Source organism: Procambarus clarkii, chromosome 1 (assembly GCF_040958095.1).
Source record: "Procambarus clarkii isolate CNS0578487 chromosome 1, FALCON_Pclarkii_2.0, whole genome shotgun sequence".
NCBI classification, from domain to species: Eukaryota; Metazoa; Arthropoda; class Malacostraca; order Decapoda; family Cambaridae; genus Procambarus; species Procambarus clarkii.
Window position 1 is genome coordinate 22,227,133 of NC_091150.1, and position 20,374 is coordinate 22,247,506.

At 43.5% G+C, this 20,374-nt stretch overlaps 3 protein-coding genes across 11 annotated transcripts in view; 2 read left to right on the top strand and 1 right to left on the bottom strand.

Annotated features, from left to right (window-relative positions):
* Nucleotides 1-8,669, top strand: part of bark (protein bark beetle) — a 247,906-nt gene extending 239,237 nt beyond the window's left edge. For 5 of the 6 annotated variants that reach the window (XM_069318515.1, XM_069319199.1, XM_069319669.1 and 2 more), the window contains one exon: nucleotides 1,048-8,669. In XM_069318515.1, coding sequence (XP_069174616.1) covers nucleotides 1,048-1,336 — 289 coding nt within the window. In that variant the 3' untranslated portion in view covers nucleotides 1,337-8,669. The remainder of the gene's footprint in view (nucleotides 1-1,047) is intronic. The other variant, XR_011225966.1, reaches the window with a different exon arrangement.
* LOC123753850 (uncharacterized) overlaps nucleotides 1-20,374 on the top strand; it is a 490,864-nt gene that overhangs the window by 73,691 nt on the left and 396,799 nt on the right. The gene's annotated exons all lie outside the window — the stretch shown is intronic.
* Nucleotides 7,013-20,374, bottom strand: part of LOC123753931 (coiled-coil and C2 domain-containing protein 2A) — a 227,823-nt gene continuing 214,461 nt past the window's right edge. For 3 of the 4 annotated variants that reach the window (XM_069321189.1, XM_045735922.2, XM_069321111.1), the window contains exon 28: nucleotides 7,013-13,786. In XM_069321189.1, coding sequence (XP_069177290.1) covers nucleotides 13,589-13,786 — 198 coding nt within the window. In that variant the 3' untranslated portion in view covers nucleotides 7,013-13,588. The remainder of the gene's footprint in view (nucleotides 13,787-20,374) is intronic. The other variant, XM_045735932.2, reaches the window with a different exon arrangement.

Genomic DNA, 20,374 nt, shown 5'->3' on the forward strand with positions numbered 1-20,374 from the left:
TAGAATTACTAAATGACAGAGCCAGAGTGCATGGGGGAAGGGGAATGTATGTGAAACCCTAGCTTGGCTTCAGTGGAAGCCTCGGGACCCCTCGAGGGTGCAGTAAAACCCCAGGTTGCAGGTCTTTTATATGTTGTGGCATAGTCGACTAGGGCGTACATCTGGGAACACCCATCGCATAGGTTCGAGTCCTCATATCGGCTCATGTGGATTTTCTCATTGATATTTCATGATAATGTGATTTCTCTGCGAAGTGTAAGTTTAGGTATTATGAGGACACCCTCAGTGTTATGAGAACATCCATGTGCTGATATGGGAACATCCAAGTGTATATATGGGAGGATGTCCCAGTCTAGATACTAAGGGGACATCCTGCTGTATATATTATGGGGACATCCCAGCATAGATATTATGGGGACATCCTATTTAGATATTATTGAACAGCCTAGATATTATTGAACAGCCTAGTCTAGATATTATGGGGCATTCCTCTGTAGATATGGGGACATCCCAGTGTAAATATGGAGACATCCCAGTGTAAATATGGAGACATCCCAGTGTAAATATGGAGACATCCCAGTGTAAATATGGAGACATCCCAGTGTAAATATGGAGACATCCCAGTGTAAATATGGAGACATCCCAGTGTAAATATGGAGACATCACAGTGTAAATATGGAGACATCACAGTGTAAATATGGAGACATCACAGTGTAAATATGGAGACATCCCAGTGTCTCCACTGTGACAATGGGGACATCCCAGTGTAGATATAAAGAACGTATGCCTGTTTGCCCATATAAATACCAGCAAAAATCGGTGCACATTATTATGCAAATATTCATTTAAACAACGTTTTATAACTATATTTGATTGTCTACTTTTATTTTGTTAATTGATATAGGTTTTATATTTGGTAATATTGTTAGTTTTTATTCCTCACTTACAACTGATAATGGATGTTACATATTATTGTACAAAAAATTATAATATTATTATTATTATAATTATCTGAAGGTTATCTTAATTATATATTTTCCCCCTCAGTACGACCTCAAGTTACAAAAACGAGTCTCTCCGTGGGTCCAATCCACAGTTAGCAGCAAGCAGTGTTGCCACCGACTCAACTCTAGAGATGAAGAAGGAGTTAGACTTGGCAAGGGACACTCAAGACCCGCACCTTACTGCAACTTTGCCCAGGGATCAAGCGCCACCTTTTCATTACGTTTCTGCAGATGTTCTGTCAGGCAGACAGTCGAACACTCCTTCAGAAGATTCTCAAGATTACTTTTCTCAAGGTCGATCACAGAGCCAACCCTTGGAGACAGCCATGTAAGAATTGTTGATATTTGTCTTTATTGGTAATTAATACAGCACAAGCAACAGAGGCTGACTATTCTACAGTAACAAATGGACCAGAACAATGAGGGGTTTAAATAATACTGTAGTGCCACGTAAGAATACATATGCATAGTGTGAAGCAAACTATCCAGTGTGAGCATTGTTGCATCCCTTGTAGGAAGTGATACCTGGTTGATAAAAGTGGAGGACCTGCAGTGACTGTTACTTGTAGCTTAGCATTACTTGATGTACTGAGAGATCTGTGCAACTGCACGAGACCCAAAGCCATTTGAGAATGTGTTACTGTGTGTGCTAGAGATGACTTGAGGCAATTCTCAAGCAGTAACTAAATGGTTTATATGAGTCAACTAACTTACCAGGTCAAAACACTTATAAAGTACTGTATATGGCAATGGCTTTCACAGTATCACACACACTAGATAAATGTTAACAAATATTATGAAATAGCACTTGCAAAAAAATTTTCTTTTATCAGTGCAGTAACTCGGTTTTTCTTTTTTAAATTAACTACTGAAGTTCTTTTGAATTAAAAGTAAACCTGCAGATGATCTTTGAGTATTTAGAAAATATATAATTATGACAAATTTATTTTAGGTAAGAATTATACAGCATACAAAATAATTTGGTAATATATAAAGTAGTGAATAAGCAACATAAGAAACTGGTGTTAACGCATTTTCACGAATATAAGCTTCCAAATGCTAGCAGCAGGCTCGGTTATGGCACTATTTCAGTTACCTCATTTTTAACCTGCATCCTCAAGTTATTTATACATGCTGCATCAAAACTATATTTACATTCAAAATGAATAGTACACAGGGAATGTGTGAAGAGGTAGAGTAACTGTAGGACCAACATACTAACATGATGTTAATCCTTTGGCTGCTCAACAAAATTCTAACAACCCTCCATCAAGGACAATTACAAAAGTACTGTAATTGAAATTGCAGATGGATGAATCAAAGTTAGCCCTCACATCAATAACACATTTTCTTTTATCACAGTGATAGAAAATGTTCGTAGAGAATCAAAACTAAAATTTTTATACCATGTCTGCATGAAAATTTGTTTATGAAAAATATATTTGTTCCTAGGACTCAACAATGTCACATGGCTCAATTTTTTTGTATATAGTAATAAAAGGATTTGGGCATGAATCTTCACTTTGGGCATGAATAATTACAGTTTCTGAAGTTATGCAGACATTTTTTTCATTATTCAAAATAAAGTAAAATATTGAATAAATATTTTAAACATGAATCTTGTTCATGTCGAAACAAGAAATACTTTTTGTGGAGGTGATTGAGAGAGAGGTGGTGATGGTGGTGGCCATCTGGGGGGAGACGATGGTGAGGAGTGGAGGGGCCTTGTAGGGGACGGTGGGAAAGCTCACATATCAAACTGTCAAGAGCGCCATGTTTACTTTCGCAAGTAAAAACAATATAGGTTATGTTCGTGCAAATATAGTATAGTGTATCTGTAAAACCCCTAAACTTCCAATATATAGCAGACTTACCATTGTTTATGCACCAATGCGGCGATTAGTTTAAACTAATATTGATTCTCTGTATAGCAAGGCTGTGTTAAAAGCTGTGTTCACTGTGTTAAAAACTCAACTTAGTTTGATTTAAAGCTATATGCAATGTACTTATTAAAAGCTTCCATGAAGCCTTCGGTATCAATGTATAGTCCATGTGCTAGTGATGTATGATCTATTGCTGGCACTATTGCTGGCACTATTGAAAGCACCATACACAGCATGGAGCAACAGGTGGTTCATGCACATAGCAGTGATGTAGACAGCAAAGTGCGGTGCTCACTTGTCTGACTGTTGTAATGGAGGTACCATACATGCTGTTGAACAGTAATGCACTCCATTAAGACTATTTTACTAAAGCTGTAGATATCATGTATAGATATAATTCTGGTGATTGTTGTCAGGGTGTTTTGTTGTTACAGTAAGATGCACCTTAGGTGTTTGATAAGACAGATGATGTTAAATCTTCCAAGCTGTAGGTTTAAGATTGGTATTCATATCAATAACTAACTAAGTATTGTTTCTTACTAGGTAAAATACTCGTTATTATACCTAAACAAATTATTAATTTTAGTGAAGAGATAACTAATATTTTCATATGTAGAAACAGAGGTTGTAACTTTGGGGAGCTGTTTCATATTAAATACTGTATCTCGGTAAAACGAGAACATATAACTACACCGTAGTCTTAAAACTACATAACTGTAGGTATTAGAAATAAGCTACATTTTAAATTGTTAGAATAAAACATGTCATTGATTACAGTTGTGATCAAAGACATTATGTAAATAAAACTGACGTTGAACTCAGTGATGATTTGTCAAAAGGTCAAGATTTTCTCAGACAAAATGCCCTTCATAAATTGAACTCATTTTGATAGTGATGCATAACATTGCTGCGTATTAGATTATTAGTGACCATTCTGGTTACAGCTCGTGTTCAAAGCACCTCTCTTTAGTAGACTATATTTGATTTCAAGGAAATTCCAGTTACAGACGTGATATGTGCAAATGTTTTTAATAATGTAACTAGTCACTGTATATAAATGGCATTTTTAGCTTATGATAAGAAGAGTAAATAGTATGCATTTTTATATTGCTCATTATATATGTTTAGATAATTATTATTGTACAAATATACCTAAATGTTTAATACAAACTTCTCATAACTGTCAGGTTGGTGATGACTTTGAGATAATATTTATACACAAATGTTTGTGTAGTTGTGTTTAATTAATGAAACTCTCATTAGATTTTATCCAGATTAATTGTACCTATTATTTCAGTGCAAATGAGCTTTAATAACTCTCTTCATTTTGCCCCTGTTCTGGGCACACCCTAACCCATGCCCCCTGTTCTGGGCACACCCTAACCCATACCCCTCTTCTGGGCACACCCTAACCCATACCCCTCTTCTGGGCACACCCTAACCCATGCCCTTGTTCTGGGCACACCCTAACCCATGCCCTTGTTCTGGGCACACCCTATCCCATGCCCTTGTTCTGGGCACACCCTAACCCATGCCCTTGTTCTGGGCACACCCTATCCCATGCCCTTGTTCTGGGCACACCCTAACCCATGCCCTTGTTCTGGGCACACCCTAACCCATGCACCAGTTTTGGACATTTTGCCCACAGCAAAGTCTGAACATCCTGGATACCGTGTCTATGCCCCGGCCCTTAACATAGCCTGTTGACACACTAAGAGTAGGCTAGCTATGCTGTAGAAGTTATGTTGACACACTAAGAGTAGGCTAGCTATGCTGTAGTAGTTATGTTGACACACTAAGAGTAGGCTAGCTATGCTGTAGTAGTTATGTTTTGTTATAAAACGGTGCCAAGTCTGGAAGGTGCTATATAGCCTTCTGGGCTCGGCACTTTCTTTTTGTAATTACTTGGTTCCAATGAGCTTACTTAATTTCAATGTCTTATCTACCAAAAGACACCTTGTCTTGGGCCACACCACATGGCTGGGTACACCTTGTCTTGGACCACACCACATGGCTGGGTACACCTTGTCTTGGGCCACACCACATGGCTGGGTACACCTTGTCTTGGGCCACACCACATGGCTGGGTACACCTTGTCTTGGACTACACCACATGGCTGGGTACACCTTGTCTTGGGCCACACCACATGGCTGGGTACACCTTGTCTTGGACCACACCACATGGCTGGGTACACCTTGTCTTGGGCCACACCACATGGCTGGGTACACCTTGTCTTGTACCACACCACATGGCTGGGTACACCTTGTCTTGTACCACACCACATGGCTGGGTACACCTTGTCTTGTACCACACCACATGGCTGGGTACACCTTGTCTTGGGCCACACCACATGGCTGGGTACACCTTGTCTTGGACCACACCACATGGCTGGGTACACCTTGTCTTGGACCACATCACATGGCTGGGTACACCTTGTCTTGGACCACACCACATGGCTGGGTACACCTTGTCTTGGACCACACCACATGGCTGGGTACACCTTGTCTTGGACCACACTACATGGCTGGGTACACCTTGTCTTGGACCACACCACATGGCTGGGTACACCTTGTCTTGGACCACACCACATGGCTGGGTACACCTTGTCTTGGACCACACCACATGGCTGGGTACACCTTGTCTTGGACCACACCACATGGCTGGGTACACCTTGTCTTGGACCACACCACATGGCTGGGTACACCTTGTCTTGGGCCACACCACATGGCTGGGTACACCTTGTCTTGGACCACACCACATGGCTGGGTACACCTTGTCTTGTACCACACCACATGGCTGGGTACACCTTGTCTTGGGCCACACCACATGGCTGGGTACACCTTGTCTTGGGCCACACCACATGGCTGGGTACACCTTGTCTTGGACCACACCTTGTCTTGGACCACACCACATGGCTAGGTACACAAACTACTGTGAACAACATAAACAATCCTAAACAAATTAAACGAGGATATTTAACTTGGAGACAACTGAAACGCCCATTACGGATGTTAATTTTTTAACACGTAAAACAACAAAAATACAGCACTGTAGTTGCAACACATTCACATTTGACCAAATATTTGAAAACGTTAGCATCCACACACTGCACTCATAGTCCACAAAGTCCCAAACATGTACTCTAAATGCGTTTTCTTAGTATTAAGAATATTGTATAAAAATTTCCCGTATATTTTGTCAAATACTTGTACACTGGTTAATTGTAGGAATCTGTGGTGAAAGAGTTGCAGTATTTACTGTTTAGTAATTCTGAGCACTTTCAAATGCACAATATGGTTTTTTAAATACATATTCTGTACACGACTTGTGCACAATTTGTTCACAACACTGTGCATCCAATATGATCGGTTATCCCACAGTTTTGGCAATATGTTCATGTAATGTTTCTCTAACTTAGCATTTTAATGCATCATGTGAAATTCAGATGTGTAAGATTATTAGAACTCTGATGTTGCTGGTAAAGATCAATATTCATTAAATGGTTAGGTAATCTCAAAGCTCCACTAAGGAAGTTGATGAAAGTGGTGCTATTTCTGACCTAAGAATAGTGATAAGGCCTGAGCTTGGAGAGATGGAGCAAGTCCTAATGATAAGAAGTAGGTGTATCTGCAGCGGACTACTTCACCTATTCTGGCAGATGTCCATCTAGATCTACTAGAGAAAATCATTAGAGAAATGAGTTCTCCCTAAATCATTAGGACTTATTTGATCTCAACATAACTAATCCCTGTCACAGTCCTTAATGGTCAATAGGATGACCAAAGAAAGCACATTTAGAGAAATGATGAGTAAATTTGACACCACTCGGACACACATGACACACAACGAACCTCTGCCTCTGAAAATTGATTGACTGGACTTGAGCTGTTGAAAATAATAGTTTAAGCAGCAGACAGTAATCCTTCATAGGCAACTACAGTACTTGGGTTTTGGAGTCAACATATCTTTGTATAGCTTGAAGAATGTTAATTTTAAAGAGGTTTGCAGCCCCCAAGGAACCAAAAAAATTGTCCCATAAGTACTTAACAAATATAGTTTGCTTATGGTAGACTCAGGAACCTAACGCACAATTAGCAGATGCCTAATGCATACGAATAATACAACTTTAAATAAATAGTATATATTTTTGTTGCTACTACATGCTCTACAGATGGAGTATTACAACTAGGTTACATTGCAGTTCCACAGGTGAATACCCTATTTTAGGCTTCTTTTTTTGATAAACTGATAATATGAAGAAATTTATATATACTGAACTTTACTCCCAATTTTAATGTTAACTGAGAGTTGCACATTATTAAGGTGTACTAAATAACATGTTTAATATTAAGGGAAGGGCCATAAGAAGATATTAATCATTCCAAATAATTTTTTAAATATACTCAGTATTGTGTATAAACTCAATGGATTCATAAATTATTAAATTTAGCACAATTTAAAAGTAATGAGGTTTTCGTTTAGTGATGTTTGAATGCTCATGAACACATTCGTGAGATTATATACATCTTCAGTTGGCCTGAACCTCTGTCATACACGAGGGAATTTCCTCATTTGTATCTTATATGAAATAATGTTGGTCAATACATGTGAAATGTCTAGGTAAACCACCCAAAATATCACAGCACACACGTAGTAAACCAGTGGCACCGCAGCACTGTTGCCGAGTCTGAGTAACTCGTGTCACCACTGGCATCCTTGTGCCTTCTCAACAGCACCTGTGCCTTGTCCGTACCAAAACTCATGTTCAGGTGGACCTTACTTTTACTACAGTTGCAGCAACATCTGCTAAATATTAGATTTAAGTTCCTTTTCCTTCATGTGACAAGAGAAATATTAAGGAACCAATGGTGTAATATATATACCAGTATGTATTTATTTTCTTATGCCGTTGTTTGTGAAAACAGAGTTTGTGGTATTTAATAAACTGTGTGATAATCAAGATGTTTTAACTATAATATTTATGGAAATAGTCTTCTTGTAGAGCTCAAATTTTGAAATATGAGAACTGTCATTTACAATTTCAAGTATTTTAAATACAGTAACAAAATCAGTTTCCATTATCATGTGTTAAAGTACATTCTTTAGAAATTGAGTATATTTAACAGTTCCTATATTACTTCCAAATATTGCTGTCAGAAAATATTACTTAGAACTTATATGGTGTTTCCCAATGTTAGTGATAGGATGCTGGATAGGCTTATTGAAGTCTCCCTATGCCAACATGTGACCGTCCTCAGGATGCAACCCCACAATAGTGTCCCAACTCCTTGTATCTATTTATCCACAGGTGAACAGGTGCATCAGGTGTAAGCAAATGTGCCTAACCGTCTCCGTCCTACATAATAATAGAACCAGGACCCTTCACTTGTGAATGACTTCACAACTGACAACAGGTTCTGATAACGAGTTAAAATGCAAATTCAAAGCCCAAATAAAATAAAGAGCTCTCCAGAAATATTTTAGTTATTTATATATACAGTATTTTTATTTTACAATAAATTTTTCAGATATGTGATCGTAAGTGACAGAGCAAGTACAGCTTGGACTCTGGACTCTAATAAAGCTGTGACTCTGTGCATCTTACAATGTGATTCACAAACTATTTTTTAAGATTCATTATTGTGCATAATGAAACCTATTTTATGAATGATACGTATAGGAACATATGTAAATGAAAGTAATTATTGTGTACATGGATCAAGTTTGTCACACTAGAATAGTTTTTATACTTGTAAATTTGTAAAATAAATCTATGTAAAAATACTTGTTTTACTAGCTTCATCCAATAAGTAAACACTTTTTTGATCTACTGGATGTTCTATGATTGTCATGTATCAGTGTGAACAAGCTTACACACACACCACCAAATAAGGCTAAGGGTTAAAAGTAGCTAAGGAATTGTATATGTTTACTGAAATATAGTACAGTATGTATTTTCTGAGTGGCATCAGTAGCTTCACTGATGGCCCTTTGTATCAGTGAATAACAGTGCACTGGCCCTTTTACTACAGACATCCACAAAATTACGAGGGGCCAGATTCACAAAGCAGTTACGCAAGTACTTATGAACGTGTGCATCTTTCCGCAATCTTTGATGACTTTGGTTACATTTATTAAACAGCTTACAAGCATGAAAACTTCCCAATCAACTGTTGTTATTATTAAACAGCCTCCTAGTGCTTTGGACCTCATTAACTACACTACACACACAAATCACAAGTGCGTGATGCATCAAATGAACAAATCCACAAGGGCCGTGACGAGGATTCGAACCGAGGTGCATGGGGGGAGTTGTGTAAAACCCTGGTTTGTGCCTCCGAGAGGCTGCAGGATCCAGTAAGTTCAGTAGAACTTCGGTTTCAACTCCTTTTGACCATGTCGTAGCTCAGTCGATTAAGGCAGCATCTGGGATGCTCTCGGACGCAGGTTCGAATCCTCGTCACGGCCCTTGTGGATTTGTTCATTAGCTCATTAACTGTTTAATAATTGTAAACAAAGCTGCCAAAGATTGAGAAAAGATGTACAGGTTCGTAAGTGCTTGCACAACTGCTTCGTGAATCTGGCCTCAGGTCTCAGGCCTACCAGACACCAGGACTAGAATCTGGTGTCTGGTACAATCTGGAGGCACAGAAGAGGAGCATGGTGAATCAGAATCAATCCAAAACTGCCCAGGTGAAGCATGGTGCTAACTAGATGATCAGACATTGGCTGTGGCAGGAGTTCCTGCCAACTACGATCACATATTTCACCTGCATTCTGCTTTTGTGGCCCCCATGACTGGCCGTTTTAAGCACCACTTACCTTGAACACCTTTCCGAGGTCTAGGTTCTGGTGTGCCTTTCGTTTGGTGAGAGCTGAACTCGAACCATTCTCCCTTTTTCAAGGCTGATGCCTTTTTGCTGTTCACCTCACATTAGTAGCTGAAGGATGTTTTGCTATTTTCCACTTTTAGGTTAATTCCAGTGACTGTAGTGGGGAGACATCTAGGGGCATTTTGGTGGGCTCGGGCATGGGATGCTTGGGTGTTCTGAATACCTTGTGTCTTGTGCCTTCCAAGTGACTTGGTTTTCCCTTTCATGCAAGATGTCCCCTGGTTCTTTCCCAGCCATCTACACCTGTTGTTTGTACATTCTTTCTTGAACTGTTGGAGAAGTAGGGGATCATTGCAGTAACAGAAACAACAGATCACCCTGTTGTTTCTGGTTCAGAAAAAGAGACTTTATGGATCTTCAGTTTATCCCTTATCCTCTTAACACTTCCACTGCGACACAATGAGGGATGTTCTTGGCAAATATCGGCAAGATGTGCAACACAATCAGGGATGTTTTAGAGTACATTGGTTATCTTCTACTTGAGGTTATCGTGAGATGATTTCGGAGCTTAGCGTCCTGGTCCTCAACCAGGCCTCCTTTTTGTTACACACCCCCAGGAAGCAGCCCTTAACAGCTGTCTAACTCCCAGGTACCTATTTACTGCTAGGTAACAGGGGCATCAGGATGAAAGAAACATTTTGCCCATTTGTTTCCGCCTCCACTGGGGATCGAACCCGGAACCTCAGGACTACGAATCCGAAGCACTGCCCACCCAGCTGTTAGGCGCCCTAGGTTAGGAGCTTTTACCTCAGCTAACGAATTTAATCCGTTCCCAGAGACTGTTCGTAACCCGAAAATTCGTAAACCAAACAGAATTTTCCTATAGGAAATAATGTAAATTGAATTAATCTGTTCCACATTCCCAAAAATATTAACTTCAAAGTAAATTTTATACCTAATTCACCCAAATCTTTAGTACTAAAGTATGTACAAGTTATTGCTTACCTTTATTGATGACTCTTGTTGGCATATGGAAGATGGTGAGAGGTGTTAGTGTTTGGAAGGGGAGTCCCCTTCCATTACAACATCAGGCAGTGATGACTTCTCTGGGGGTACTCTCCTACGTTTTGCAGAAGTACCACTAGGACCTGGTTGTGGCTCACTGCTTGCTTGTCTTACTAAGAATCTGTCTAAAGACACTTGTTTTTCCTTACATTTTAACACTTGTCTGTAGTGAGACATCACATTGTCATTTAAAAGGTCAATGCAACAGTCTGCTACAGCTTTATCTGGGTGAGTTTTTTCAACAAAACTATGCAGTTCTTCCCATATTTCACACATTTTATTAATGAGGAAGGAACATTCTCTACTGCCTCTATTCACAACTATTTCCTTAGTTTGAACCTTACCAACCTTGACTTTCTTGGGACCCCATGGCGAGATATATAATAATTACTTTTATGTTCAAATACCAAAAAATCCAAAAAATACTGAAATTCTTTACAAAGAATTCAGGCACGATTGTCACTAGGCGGGAGGCGCTGATAAACTGAGGCGCGGTCGCTGTGCCACCACACGCTAGGTCGACCATACGCGTACCAACAAACTACATTACCCGAGGCAACGTTCGTAACCCAATTCGGATTTTATGAAGAAATTGGGCTTGCAACCTGAAAAAGTTCGTAAAGAGAGGTATTTGTAAGCCGAGATGTCACTGTACTGCAAAATGATTTAAAACTCCTGCCTGCCAGTACATGGGGCTCACATCTGCGCTCTCAGACCTCCAGTAAACAGACACCTTCTTGGAAAATAAATCGTTGGCACTGCTCCTGGGTGTGAAGGGCCTTAGTACAGTACTGAGAGCACGACCATGGGTACCGCATGCACCAAAATCTCTCTGCACGGCTGTGAGTTTGTGCCCACAGCACTTGATAATAATGATGAAAGGAATTGATTATTTTACGATAATAGTGTCATAGAAGACCCTGACTGTGATATAGACTATGTACAAGGTTCAGATATCAGTGAACCTCATGCTGGCTATGAAGTTCACAGTATAAGGTAGACAACCAGAGAACACAGGTGTTATTTGGTGCTTCTACATGTCATGTAACAGGGTCTCATAGTCCTCAAGACAATAAACTTATAGAAAATTATTCATATTCAGGATTTAGTGACCAGAATTCTGATAATAATAGCAGCATTGTGGCAAGAGTTAGCGATGTGCATAATATATCGGGAGGCATTTTGCCGAGTCAGGCGGCATCATCTAAGCTGACTAGTACGTGGCGCTACGTTGTGTTTGGACTCACTACAACAGCTTAGTGGTTCGTAATGATGGATACAAATTTTAATACATAGTTATATATAACTGGGTGGCTGCAGTAGCTCTCCATATCTGCTCTTTTTTTTTTGCCCTTCCTCCTTGTAGGGTGGTTTGTCTTGGCGGTGGCACACGAGTCAGAAGTCAGCCAGGCTGGACCCTTGCAACTTAGTGGTTTGCCTAGGTACTAATACAGTATTTTGAGATTGGGCAAACTACTGCTGTTCTTGTTTCCATGTTAACCTAATTAAGATATAGAATATTTTGCTTCACCTACACTTTTTGGGTGGTTTTGCTCAGACTTGGGTAAGTCTCTGACCCCCCCCCCCCCATGCTCCCATCACCTCTACGAGCAAACCACATTCTGGCCATGGTGTTCTGTGGGTCTCTACAAGTCCAGAGGCTTGATAGTTTTGTGGATGTCTGAGGAACCACACCAAGTGTGGTGCCGAGCTACCGAGGTCGCCCAGATAAGAGCATTTCATCACATTCAATGATTAATTTAATGACTAGAAAAGTACTATTTTTATGCACCTTGCTGACACTCAAACAATATTAAACTACTAATACACTGTAATAGACAGATATTTAAATATTTAATATAATCAACCTATTCTATTTGACAAGTGTCCATTTGCTGCACTTTTGCAATGTGTGTACAAATCTACACACATCAACCTAATCTACTGTATCCAATGCTCATTATTACTGAAAAGTATATATTTCTTATGTTTTAATTTTCACTAAATAGTGTTCAATTTGTACAATTTTATCCATATCATACAAACACGGATGAACTTATTATGAAGACGGGTTGGAACATAAACTTGGTAAAAGCTAACAAATATAAACATGTTAAGAACTTGGGTAGAATATGATGACTCACATCTTGGAACACTTCTTACAGTAATTACTTGCCACCGTTACAACAATTGAATTCATAGCAAATTAAAAAATAAAGTTGTATTCTTACAAACATTAGATATAAAATTACAATAAATTCCACATAAAATAGTACAAACAAGTTGTTGATAATGGAAGTAGAGATAAAAAAAACTTTACAATAAGTTGCTGAAGGTTGGACAAATTAGCCATTATACAAATAAGAAATGGAAACTGAGGTTTACCACGTACACACACAGATGGCCAGTGTGTTCACAAGGGGCTGTAGCTGCGGCTCTCTCACAAGAGTGGAGAAGGAAATGCAGCCATACAGGAAACACCACAAATGCTAAGCACAATACTGTAGTTAAAACTTAAGAATTAAATGATACTACTAATTAGTACACGACACCTGAAAGTCTGACTAGATGCAACAATTAATAAAAAACTTTCAAACAGTATTGGTAGTTTGATTGTTGGTGAATGTGCTGCTAAAAGTAACTTATATTTTGGATGAAAAATTATAAACAAAGACTAGATCATCCAACAGGAATGCAAATAAATAATGCCTCACACATTTCTCATTTCTACAATGAATTCAGTTTACAGTACAACAAATTTGTCACTTTCGTGCTGGTAAGCCGTGGTGTGTTTGTGAACAGTTCACACCCTCTTGACCAATGATGCAACATACACCCACACAGATATAATAGATGCTGGGTAAGACTTGAGATGAATAGCAAGGGCAAATTCTGCCTCGGGTGCCTGAGTGAGGTGGACCCCAGTACTGTGCACGGCCTCCACCACACTGGCCATGGTGCTGTACCCCTGGTGCACACACACGCCACACACCTGTAAAATCTCAATGAGTTTCAATGTTAATTTGTAACCCCCCCAGCTGGATTAGCTAGGCAATAGTAGATCATAACACATACATAAAATATAAAGTTTTTAATGAAATTTACTATTTTTCATTAAATTGACTACAATCTTGTAACCCTCATCATTATCCATTTTTCCAGTTGCATTGCCAGTTGCATTGCCAGTTGCATCGGTGTAGAGGCGTGAGGAAATAATCAAGCATTGAATGTAACAAAACATCATTTTTTTATGAGCCACTTTGTAGGCTTTGTAAGCTGACGATGAGTCACAATAATGTGACTGAAGATATGATTCAGCTTGATAAGCTGAATCATATCTTCACTGGGGGCTGTCAAGCTTTAGAGAATTGTACCAGGCCTTTGAGACCCGCCTGAGCCTACCAGGATCCAGGACCAGAACCTGGTTCTCTCTAAGAGCCAGAGAGGCTGGGGTATCAGAGATAAACCCAAAACCAAGGGGAAAACCCAGCATTAAAAGCAATGAAATGCCTCTTTCTGAAGGAGGATCGGTGGCTCCCTGAAGCTATCTTGCTGAGATTGCTCCATACTAAAAGATCACAATAGTCACGGAAGTATTGTTTGACCTACCAGGGACCAGAACCACAAACTGGCCCCCCTCACAGAGGCACAGGGAGCAGGTGACAATCCATCACCCAACTAGAAAAAACTATCAGGAAGTCAGGGCAGCTTTACAGACAACTAGAGGGTTCACAGAAAATGAAGCCTCAAAATCACTAAACAGTTCTGCAAATCATTCACACCGAACAAGACATTCACTCAAGCCTGTTAGTAGTTATTACCACCACTAGCTGGCCCAGCCCAAGCTCCCAGCCAGCTACCCAGGTTGGTACTGGAGCTGATGAACAACCCCATAAACAACCGACAAACCTGGAGGGAGGGAGGGCATCAGGGAGCCACCGGGGCTTCTCCAGAAAGAGGCATTTAATTACATTCAACACAGGCTTCCTTGAGAAACAGCCCCCAGTGGCTCCCTGAAGCTAACTAACCTCAGAGAACAAGAAAGGGACTTGGCAGGGAGGAGGAGGGACGGTAGGCACTATTCCGAAGATGAGACTACGGGCTGGGAAACATGTCCCAGTACCACACAATACTGACTGGGACCACAAACATTAACCAAGCACTGGACCACCAAGATCATCTTACCCCTCCACAACCCTTCGCCCCCCCCCCCCCCCCCCCCAGCCACCATCACCCAAGCCCCAAATATCCACCCAGGACATGTTTGAGAAAACACCAGCCAAAGCAACATACTCATGAACATCATGGATGTTCAAGATCAGCCAGATTTGATGCCATCATGGATAACCTGAGAATTAAGAGCTCTGGATTAGGTGACCAAGGAAACAAGGTGAACAAACAAAGGTGAGGTGCCAATGAGGCAGAACTGGTGTCACTGAGGTAGCAGTGAAGTGCTGCCACCAGACAATAAGTGATGCGCCCCAACCAAACTTACCAACTCAATCTTTGCCAACAAAGAAGAAGGCTGCACAAGAGCAAAACACCCACCAGGCCAAAACCTGACTGTTTCTGACCTATGTATGTACAATTGCAGGCCATTGCCTGAAGTAGTGACAAAATGCCTTTCAGTTCACAAAATACCAGCGTTGAATGTAATGAAACGGCATTTTCTGGGTGAGCCCCAGAGGCTCCCTGGAGCTTATCGGGCTAATGAATGTTATATTAAACCGGGACATTAGCTATGGAGTTCAGACCTACCAAGGACCAGCACCAGAACCTGGCCCCTTTAGAGAGTTTTCAGGGAGTAATGGCCCTGGAAAACCCCCCTGCGATTGGGAGTTTTCCTTATCTGCCATCGATCGGGGTTAGGCACCCAGCAAGGTAGACATAACAAAACAAACCCCACATGGTAAAAAACTAACAACAAAAACCGAACAGAGGGGTAGAACTCCCTACAATCCCAAGCAAACAAGCAAACAAGCAAACGTAACACACTACTGCCGCGCCGCTTGTTCGTGCAGCCCTCCCCTCCATAAGAGGGGGAGGGTGGGGGCCCGGACCTCACCGTCTGCAAAGCACTCCAGTTCGGAAGCTAAGCTTTAACAAATGCGAAAAAAATGCCGACCGGTTTGAGGGAGGATTGCCAGGGAGCCTTCTGTGGCTCACCCAGAAAATGGAGTTTCATTACATTCAACGCTGGTTTTCTGAGGGGAGCCCCTACGGCTTCCTAGAGCTTCATACCCAAAGAGAGGGAAAAGAAAGAGCTGACTCGGGAGGCAGCCGCCGCAAACTCTGCAACGCGAAGTTGAGACAACAGGGTGCAACCTGCGACCCAAAGCAACACAAGAACACCCAGGAGCAGACATGCTCACAAAATAACGGGTGGCCAGGAACCTGTATGACTTCCAAATCCCTGCGCACGAAATGAGCCCAAGACATGTTACCAAACACGGCAGCGAACATCCGAATGGCATGGGCGCGAGGATAGACCACAGGCCGGATAAATTTAATAACCCTGCAGTTGACCTGGGAGACCCGAGCCCGGGAACAGGGAACGAGGGAAACCAGATCAACCCAAAGCACATCCCCAGACACAGCAAGCAGGTAATGGTGAAACGCCACAACCGGACACAACACATGACACACCCCCGGCCGAACCAACCAAGCACCAAAAACCCCAAGGACCCCTCCAGAAAGCAGCTGTCTCGGCTTCACCAGAAAAGGCGGAGAAGGCTGCAAACGTGCAAACCTATCACCAGTACCAAAAGAGCAGGAACCTCTGTGCCGGAGGAGAGCCGGAGGCTCCCCGACCCGACCCACAGAGGCCAATGCAAACAAAGTATGATCTTTGAAAAACAATCTTGAACCGAAGGGGCTACCACAAACCGAGGAGAGGAAAGATAAGAGAGCACCCTGACTAAGGACCAGGACGGCTCAGGCGGTACATGAGCTCCTCCTGCTCCTCGGCAGGAGGAGCAGGCCCAAAAACCTCCATCCTCAACCCGAACGGGGCAGCCCCGAAGCCGCCCGAGTCTCAGCACCTACTAGACCCCACCCCAACCCCGAAATCCACATACAGTCGGGAACCGGTCACCATGTAGGTAGCAAGTCGCGCAACATCTTGATGCCCTAACCAGCACAATACCAGTCCCTACCCAATGCCAAACAAGGGCCCCAAGCCCCAGCTGGCCCCAAGGGCGAGGCAAAAGCCGAGCAGCAAAAACCTCTACGGGAATGGTTCCCGTACGCCCCAGGGAAGATAATCCTGTCACGCAGGGGCATTACTCACAGGGCGCTTAGGGAAGGAAGCCTCTAAGCGCATGCAGCCCTGGTACTGATGAGGAACACCTGGCCACCGCACAACACAACACACGGCAGTGAACGCCACGAAGGCAAACACCGCCTAGGAAACTGAGGCCAGAAAAGTGTCTGTCTCGGTTGACATTAGCTTACGAACTGGAGTGCTTTGCAGCCGGCGCGGTGAGGTCCGGAGCCCCCTTCCCCTCTCGGGGAGGGGAGGGCTGTGCGGACGAGCGGCATGGCAGTAGTGTGTTACGTTTGCATGTTTGCTTGTTTCCATGGGATTGTAGGGATTTCTACCTCTCTGTTCGGTTTTTTTATTTTAGTTTTTTACAATGTGGGGTTTGTTTTGTTATACAGTACCTACCTTTCTGGGTGCCTAACCCCGGTCGATGGCAGATAAGGAAAAACCCCAATCACAGGGTGGTTTTCCAGGGCCATTGCTCCCTGAAACCTCTCTGAAGGGGCCAGGTTCTGGCACTGGTCCCTGGTCCCTGCTCTGAACTCCATAGCTAATGTCCCGGTTTAATATATCATATATTAGCCCGATAAGCTTCAGGAAGTCGTAGGGGCTGCCCTCAGAAAACGAGCATTGAATGTAATGAAACGTCATTTTATGAGTGAGCCTCGGAGGCTCCCTGGAGCTATAGGACTGATATACGGTATATTAGTCTGGGGCTTCAGTCAACAGAGTCCTGCCTACTGGGGACCAGAGACTGAAACTGGTCCCCTCAGAAGCCTGCAAAGAAACCAGGCCAGGCGCCGAAGTCCGGCATGACGGGGAAAGCAAGTGCAGCAAAGTGCAGATTTCCCCCCCCCCCCCAAGCCCAACCACTTGTGCTGGACGGTAGAGCGACGGTCTCGCTTCATGCAGGTCGGCGTTCAATCCCCGACCGTCCAAGTGGTTGGGCACCATTCCTTCCCCCCGTCCCATCCAAAATTCTTATCCTGACCCCTTCCCTGTGCCATATAGTCGTAATGGCTTGGCACTTTCCCCCTGATAGTTCTCTTCCCTTCCCTTCCCCCCCTCCCCCCCCAAACAGTGCAAGGTGAGACCACAGCAACATCACAGGAGGGAGAGACACAGAAGCGGTCCGATAGACACACACGAGGCCCAGCTAGGTGCAAACCTGGGACGGAACCAGATTGGACTTTCCCCAGGTCACCAGGACCCCAAACCTGGCGAGCCAGGAAAGAACCACCCCTTTGGTGATCAGACAAGCAGACTGGCTGGGAACTCACACCAACCAGTGGTCCAATCTGGTAGGCCAAAAGGAAAGCAATGAAAACAAGAAACACACCATCCCACCATGAACCCAAACCAGTCCCTGAACCCAGGTTGAAACGGGAAGTGCCAATAAGCATCCCAGAGGGCCAGACACACCCACCAACAACCCAGCTCCAAAAGAAGCCAGATCTGGGACAGAGAGGTTATCCGAAAGGAGGGGCAAGGAATCCAGCGGTGCAGACGGGATCAGTCCAAAAGAACCGAAGATCCGCACAGTCCTGTGACGGCACCGGAACAAACAGGAAACCAACCAAAAGGACAAGGTCGTTCTGACTATGCCCAGGGCGTAGTCAGTCATAGTCTTTCCTCTCCTGACTAGCCTTGCCTTGTCAAGCACCACGTCAGACATTAACGTAACGTCAGATTGTTCTTGCCATGTACCGTTAGCATTAAATTTTATGAATAAACTAATTGTTTAATACAAGTGTCTTTACGTTCACACTTTCAGACCCCTTGTACCCAGTATTGACTTTGCCATTATTTCTGTTATTACCATGATCCATTTTGATGTTGCCTGGATTACTTGGATTTGAACTGCGTTCATGGTCACACACATCAAATATAAAACCAGCGTTGAATGTAATGAAACGCCATTTTCTGGGTGAGCCCCAGAGGCTCCCTGGAGCTTATCGGGCTAATGTGTGTTATGTTAGACCGGGACATTAGCTAAGGAGTTCAGACCTACCAGGGACCAGCGCCAGAACCTGGCCCCTTCAGAGAGGTTTCAGGGAGCAATGGCCCTGGAAAACCCCATATGGTTGGGGGTTTTCCTTATCTGCCATCGACCGGGGTTAGGCACCCAGAAAGGTAGGCGTAACAAAACAAACCCCACATGGTAAGAAACTACAACAAAAACCGAACAGAGAGGTAGAAAACTCCCTACAATCCCAAGGAAACAAGCAAACAAGCAAACATCACACTTTACTGCCGCGCCGATCGTCCGCGCAGCCCTCCCCACCCCGGGAGGGGGAGGGGGGAGCCCCGGACCTACCGCGCCGGCTGCCAAGCTCCAGTTCGGAAGCTAAGCGTCAACCAACGCGAAAAAAACGCCGACCGGTGGGAGGGAGGGTTTCCAGGGAGCCTCCGGGGCTCACCCAGAAAATGGCGTTTCATTACATTCAACGCTGGTTTTCTGTGGGGAGCCCCTACGGCTCCCTGGAGCTTCATACCCAAAGAGAAGGAAAAGAAAGGGCTAACCCGGGAGGCGGCCGCCACAAACTCTGCAACGCAAAGCCAAGACAACCGGACGCAAACCTGCGACCCAAGGCAACAAGAACGCCCAAGAACAGACGCACACATGGATGGGCGGCCAAAAACCTGTGCGACCCACAATTCCCTGCGCCCGAAATGAGCCCGAGACGTCACCAACACAGCAGCAATTGCTGCAAACGTCTGAACAGCACGGGCGCAAAGACAGACCGCAGTAAGAAGGAAAACACTGCGGACGACCTGGGAGACCCGAGCCCTGAAAACAGGGAACGAAGGAACCGGATCAACCACAGCGCATCCCCAGGCATGGTACGCCGGCAACAGCAAAAAGCACAACTGGACAACACAGGACGCACCCCCCGGCCAAACCAAACAAGTACCAATACCCCAAGAACCCCTCCGGAAAGCAGCCGCCTCGACCGTCGCCAGGACAGAGAAAGGCTGCACACCAATAAAGCTACCACCAGTACCAAAGAGGAGGAAACTGAAACCGAAGGGGCTACCACAAACTGAGGGGAAGAGAAGAAGGCACCCTGAACAAGGACCAGGATGGCTCAGGCGACTCATGAGCAGGCCGGAGGGGAAACAAAACGCGAGAAGACGTAATAAACGTCATACAGTCTCCAAGACGAAGCTCGCAGGTGGGACACCGGCAACAAAGCCACCTGAACACCATAGAGATGGCGATACCTGCGTCAAAATACCAGACGCGAAGAGCCAAAGAGAAGGCCGAACCAGTCACGGACAGGACCGATTCGGCCTGCTGAAAGAGGCGAAGCCTCAGGAAAAACG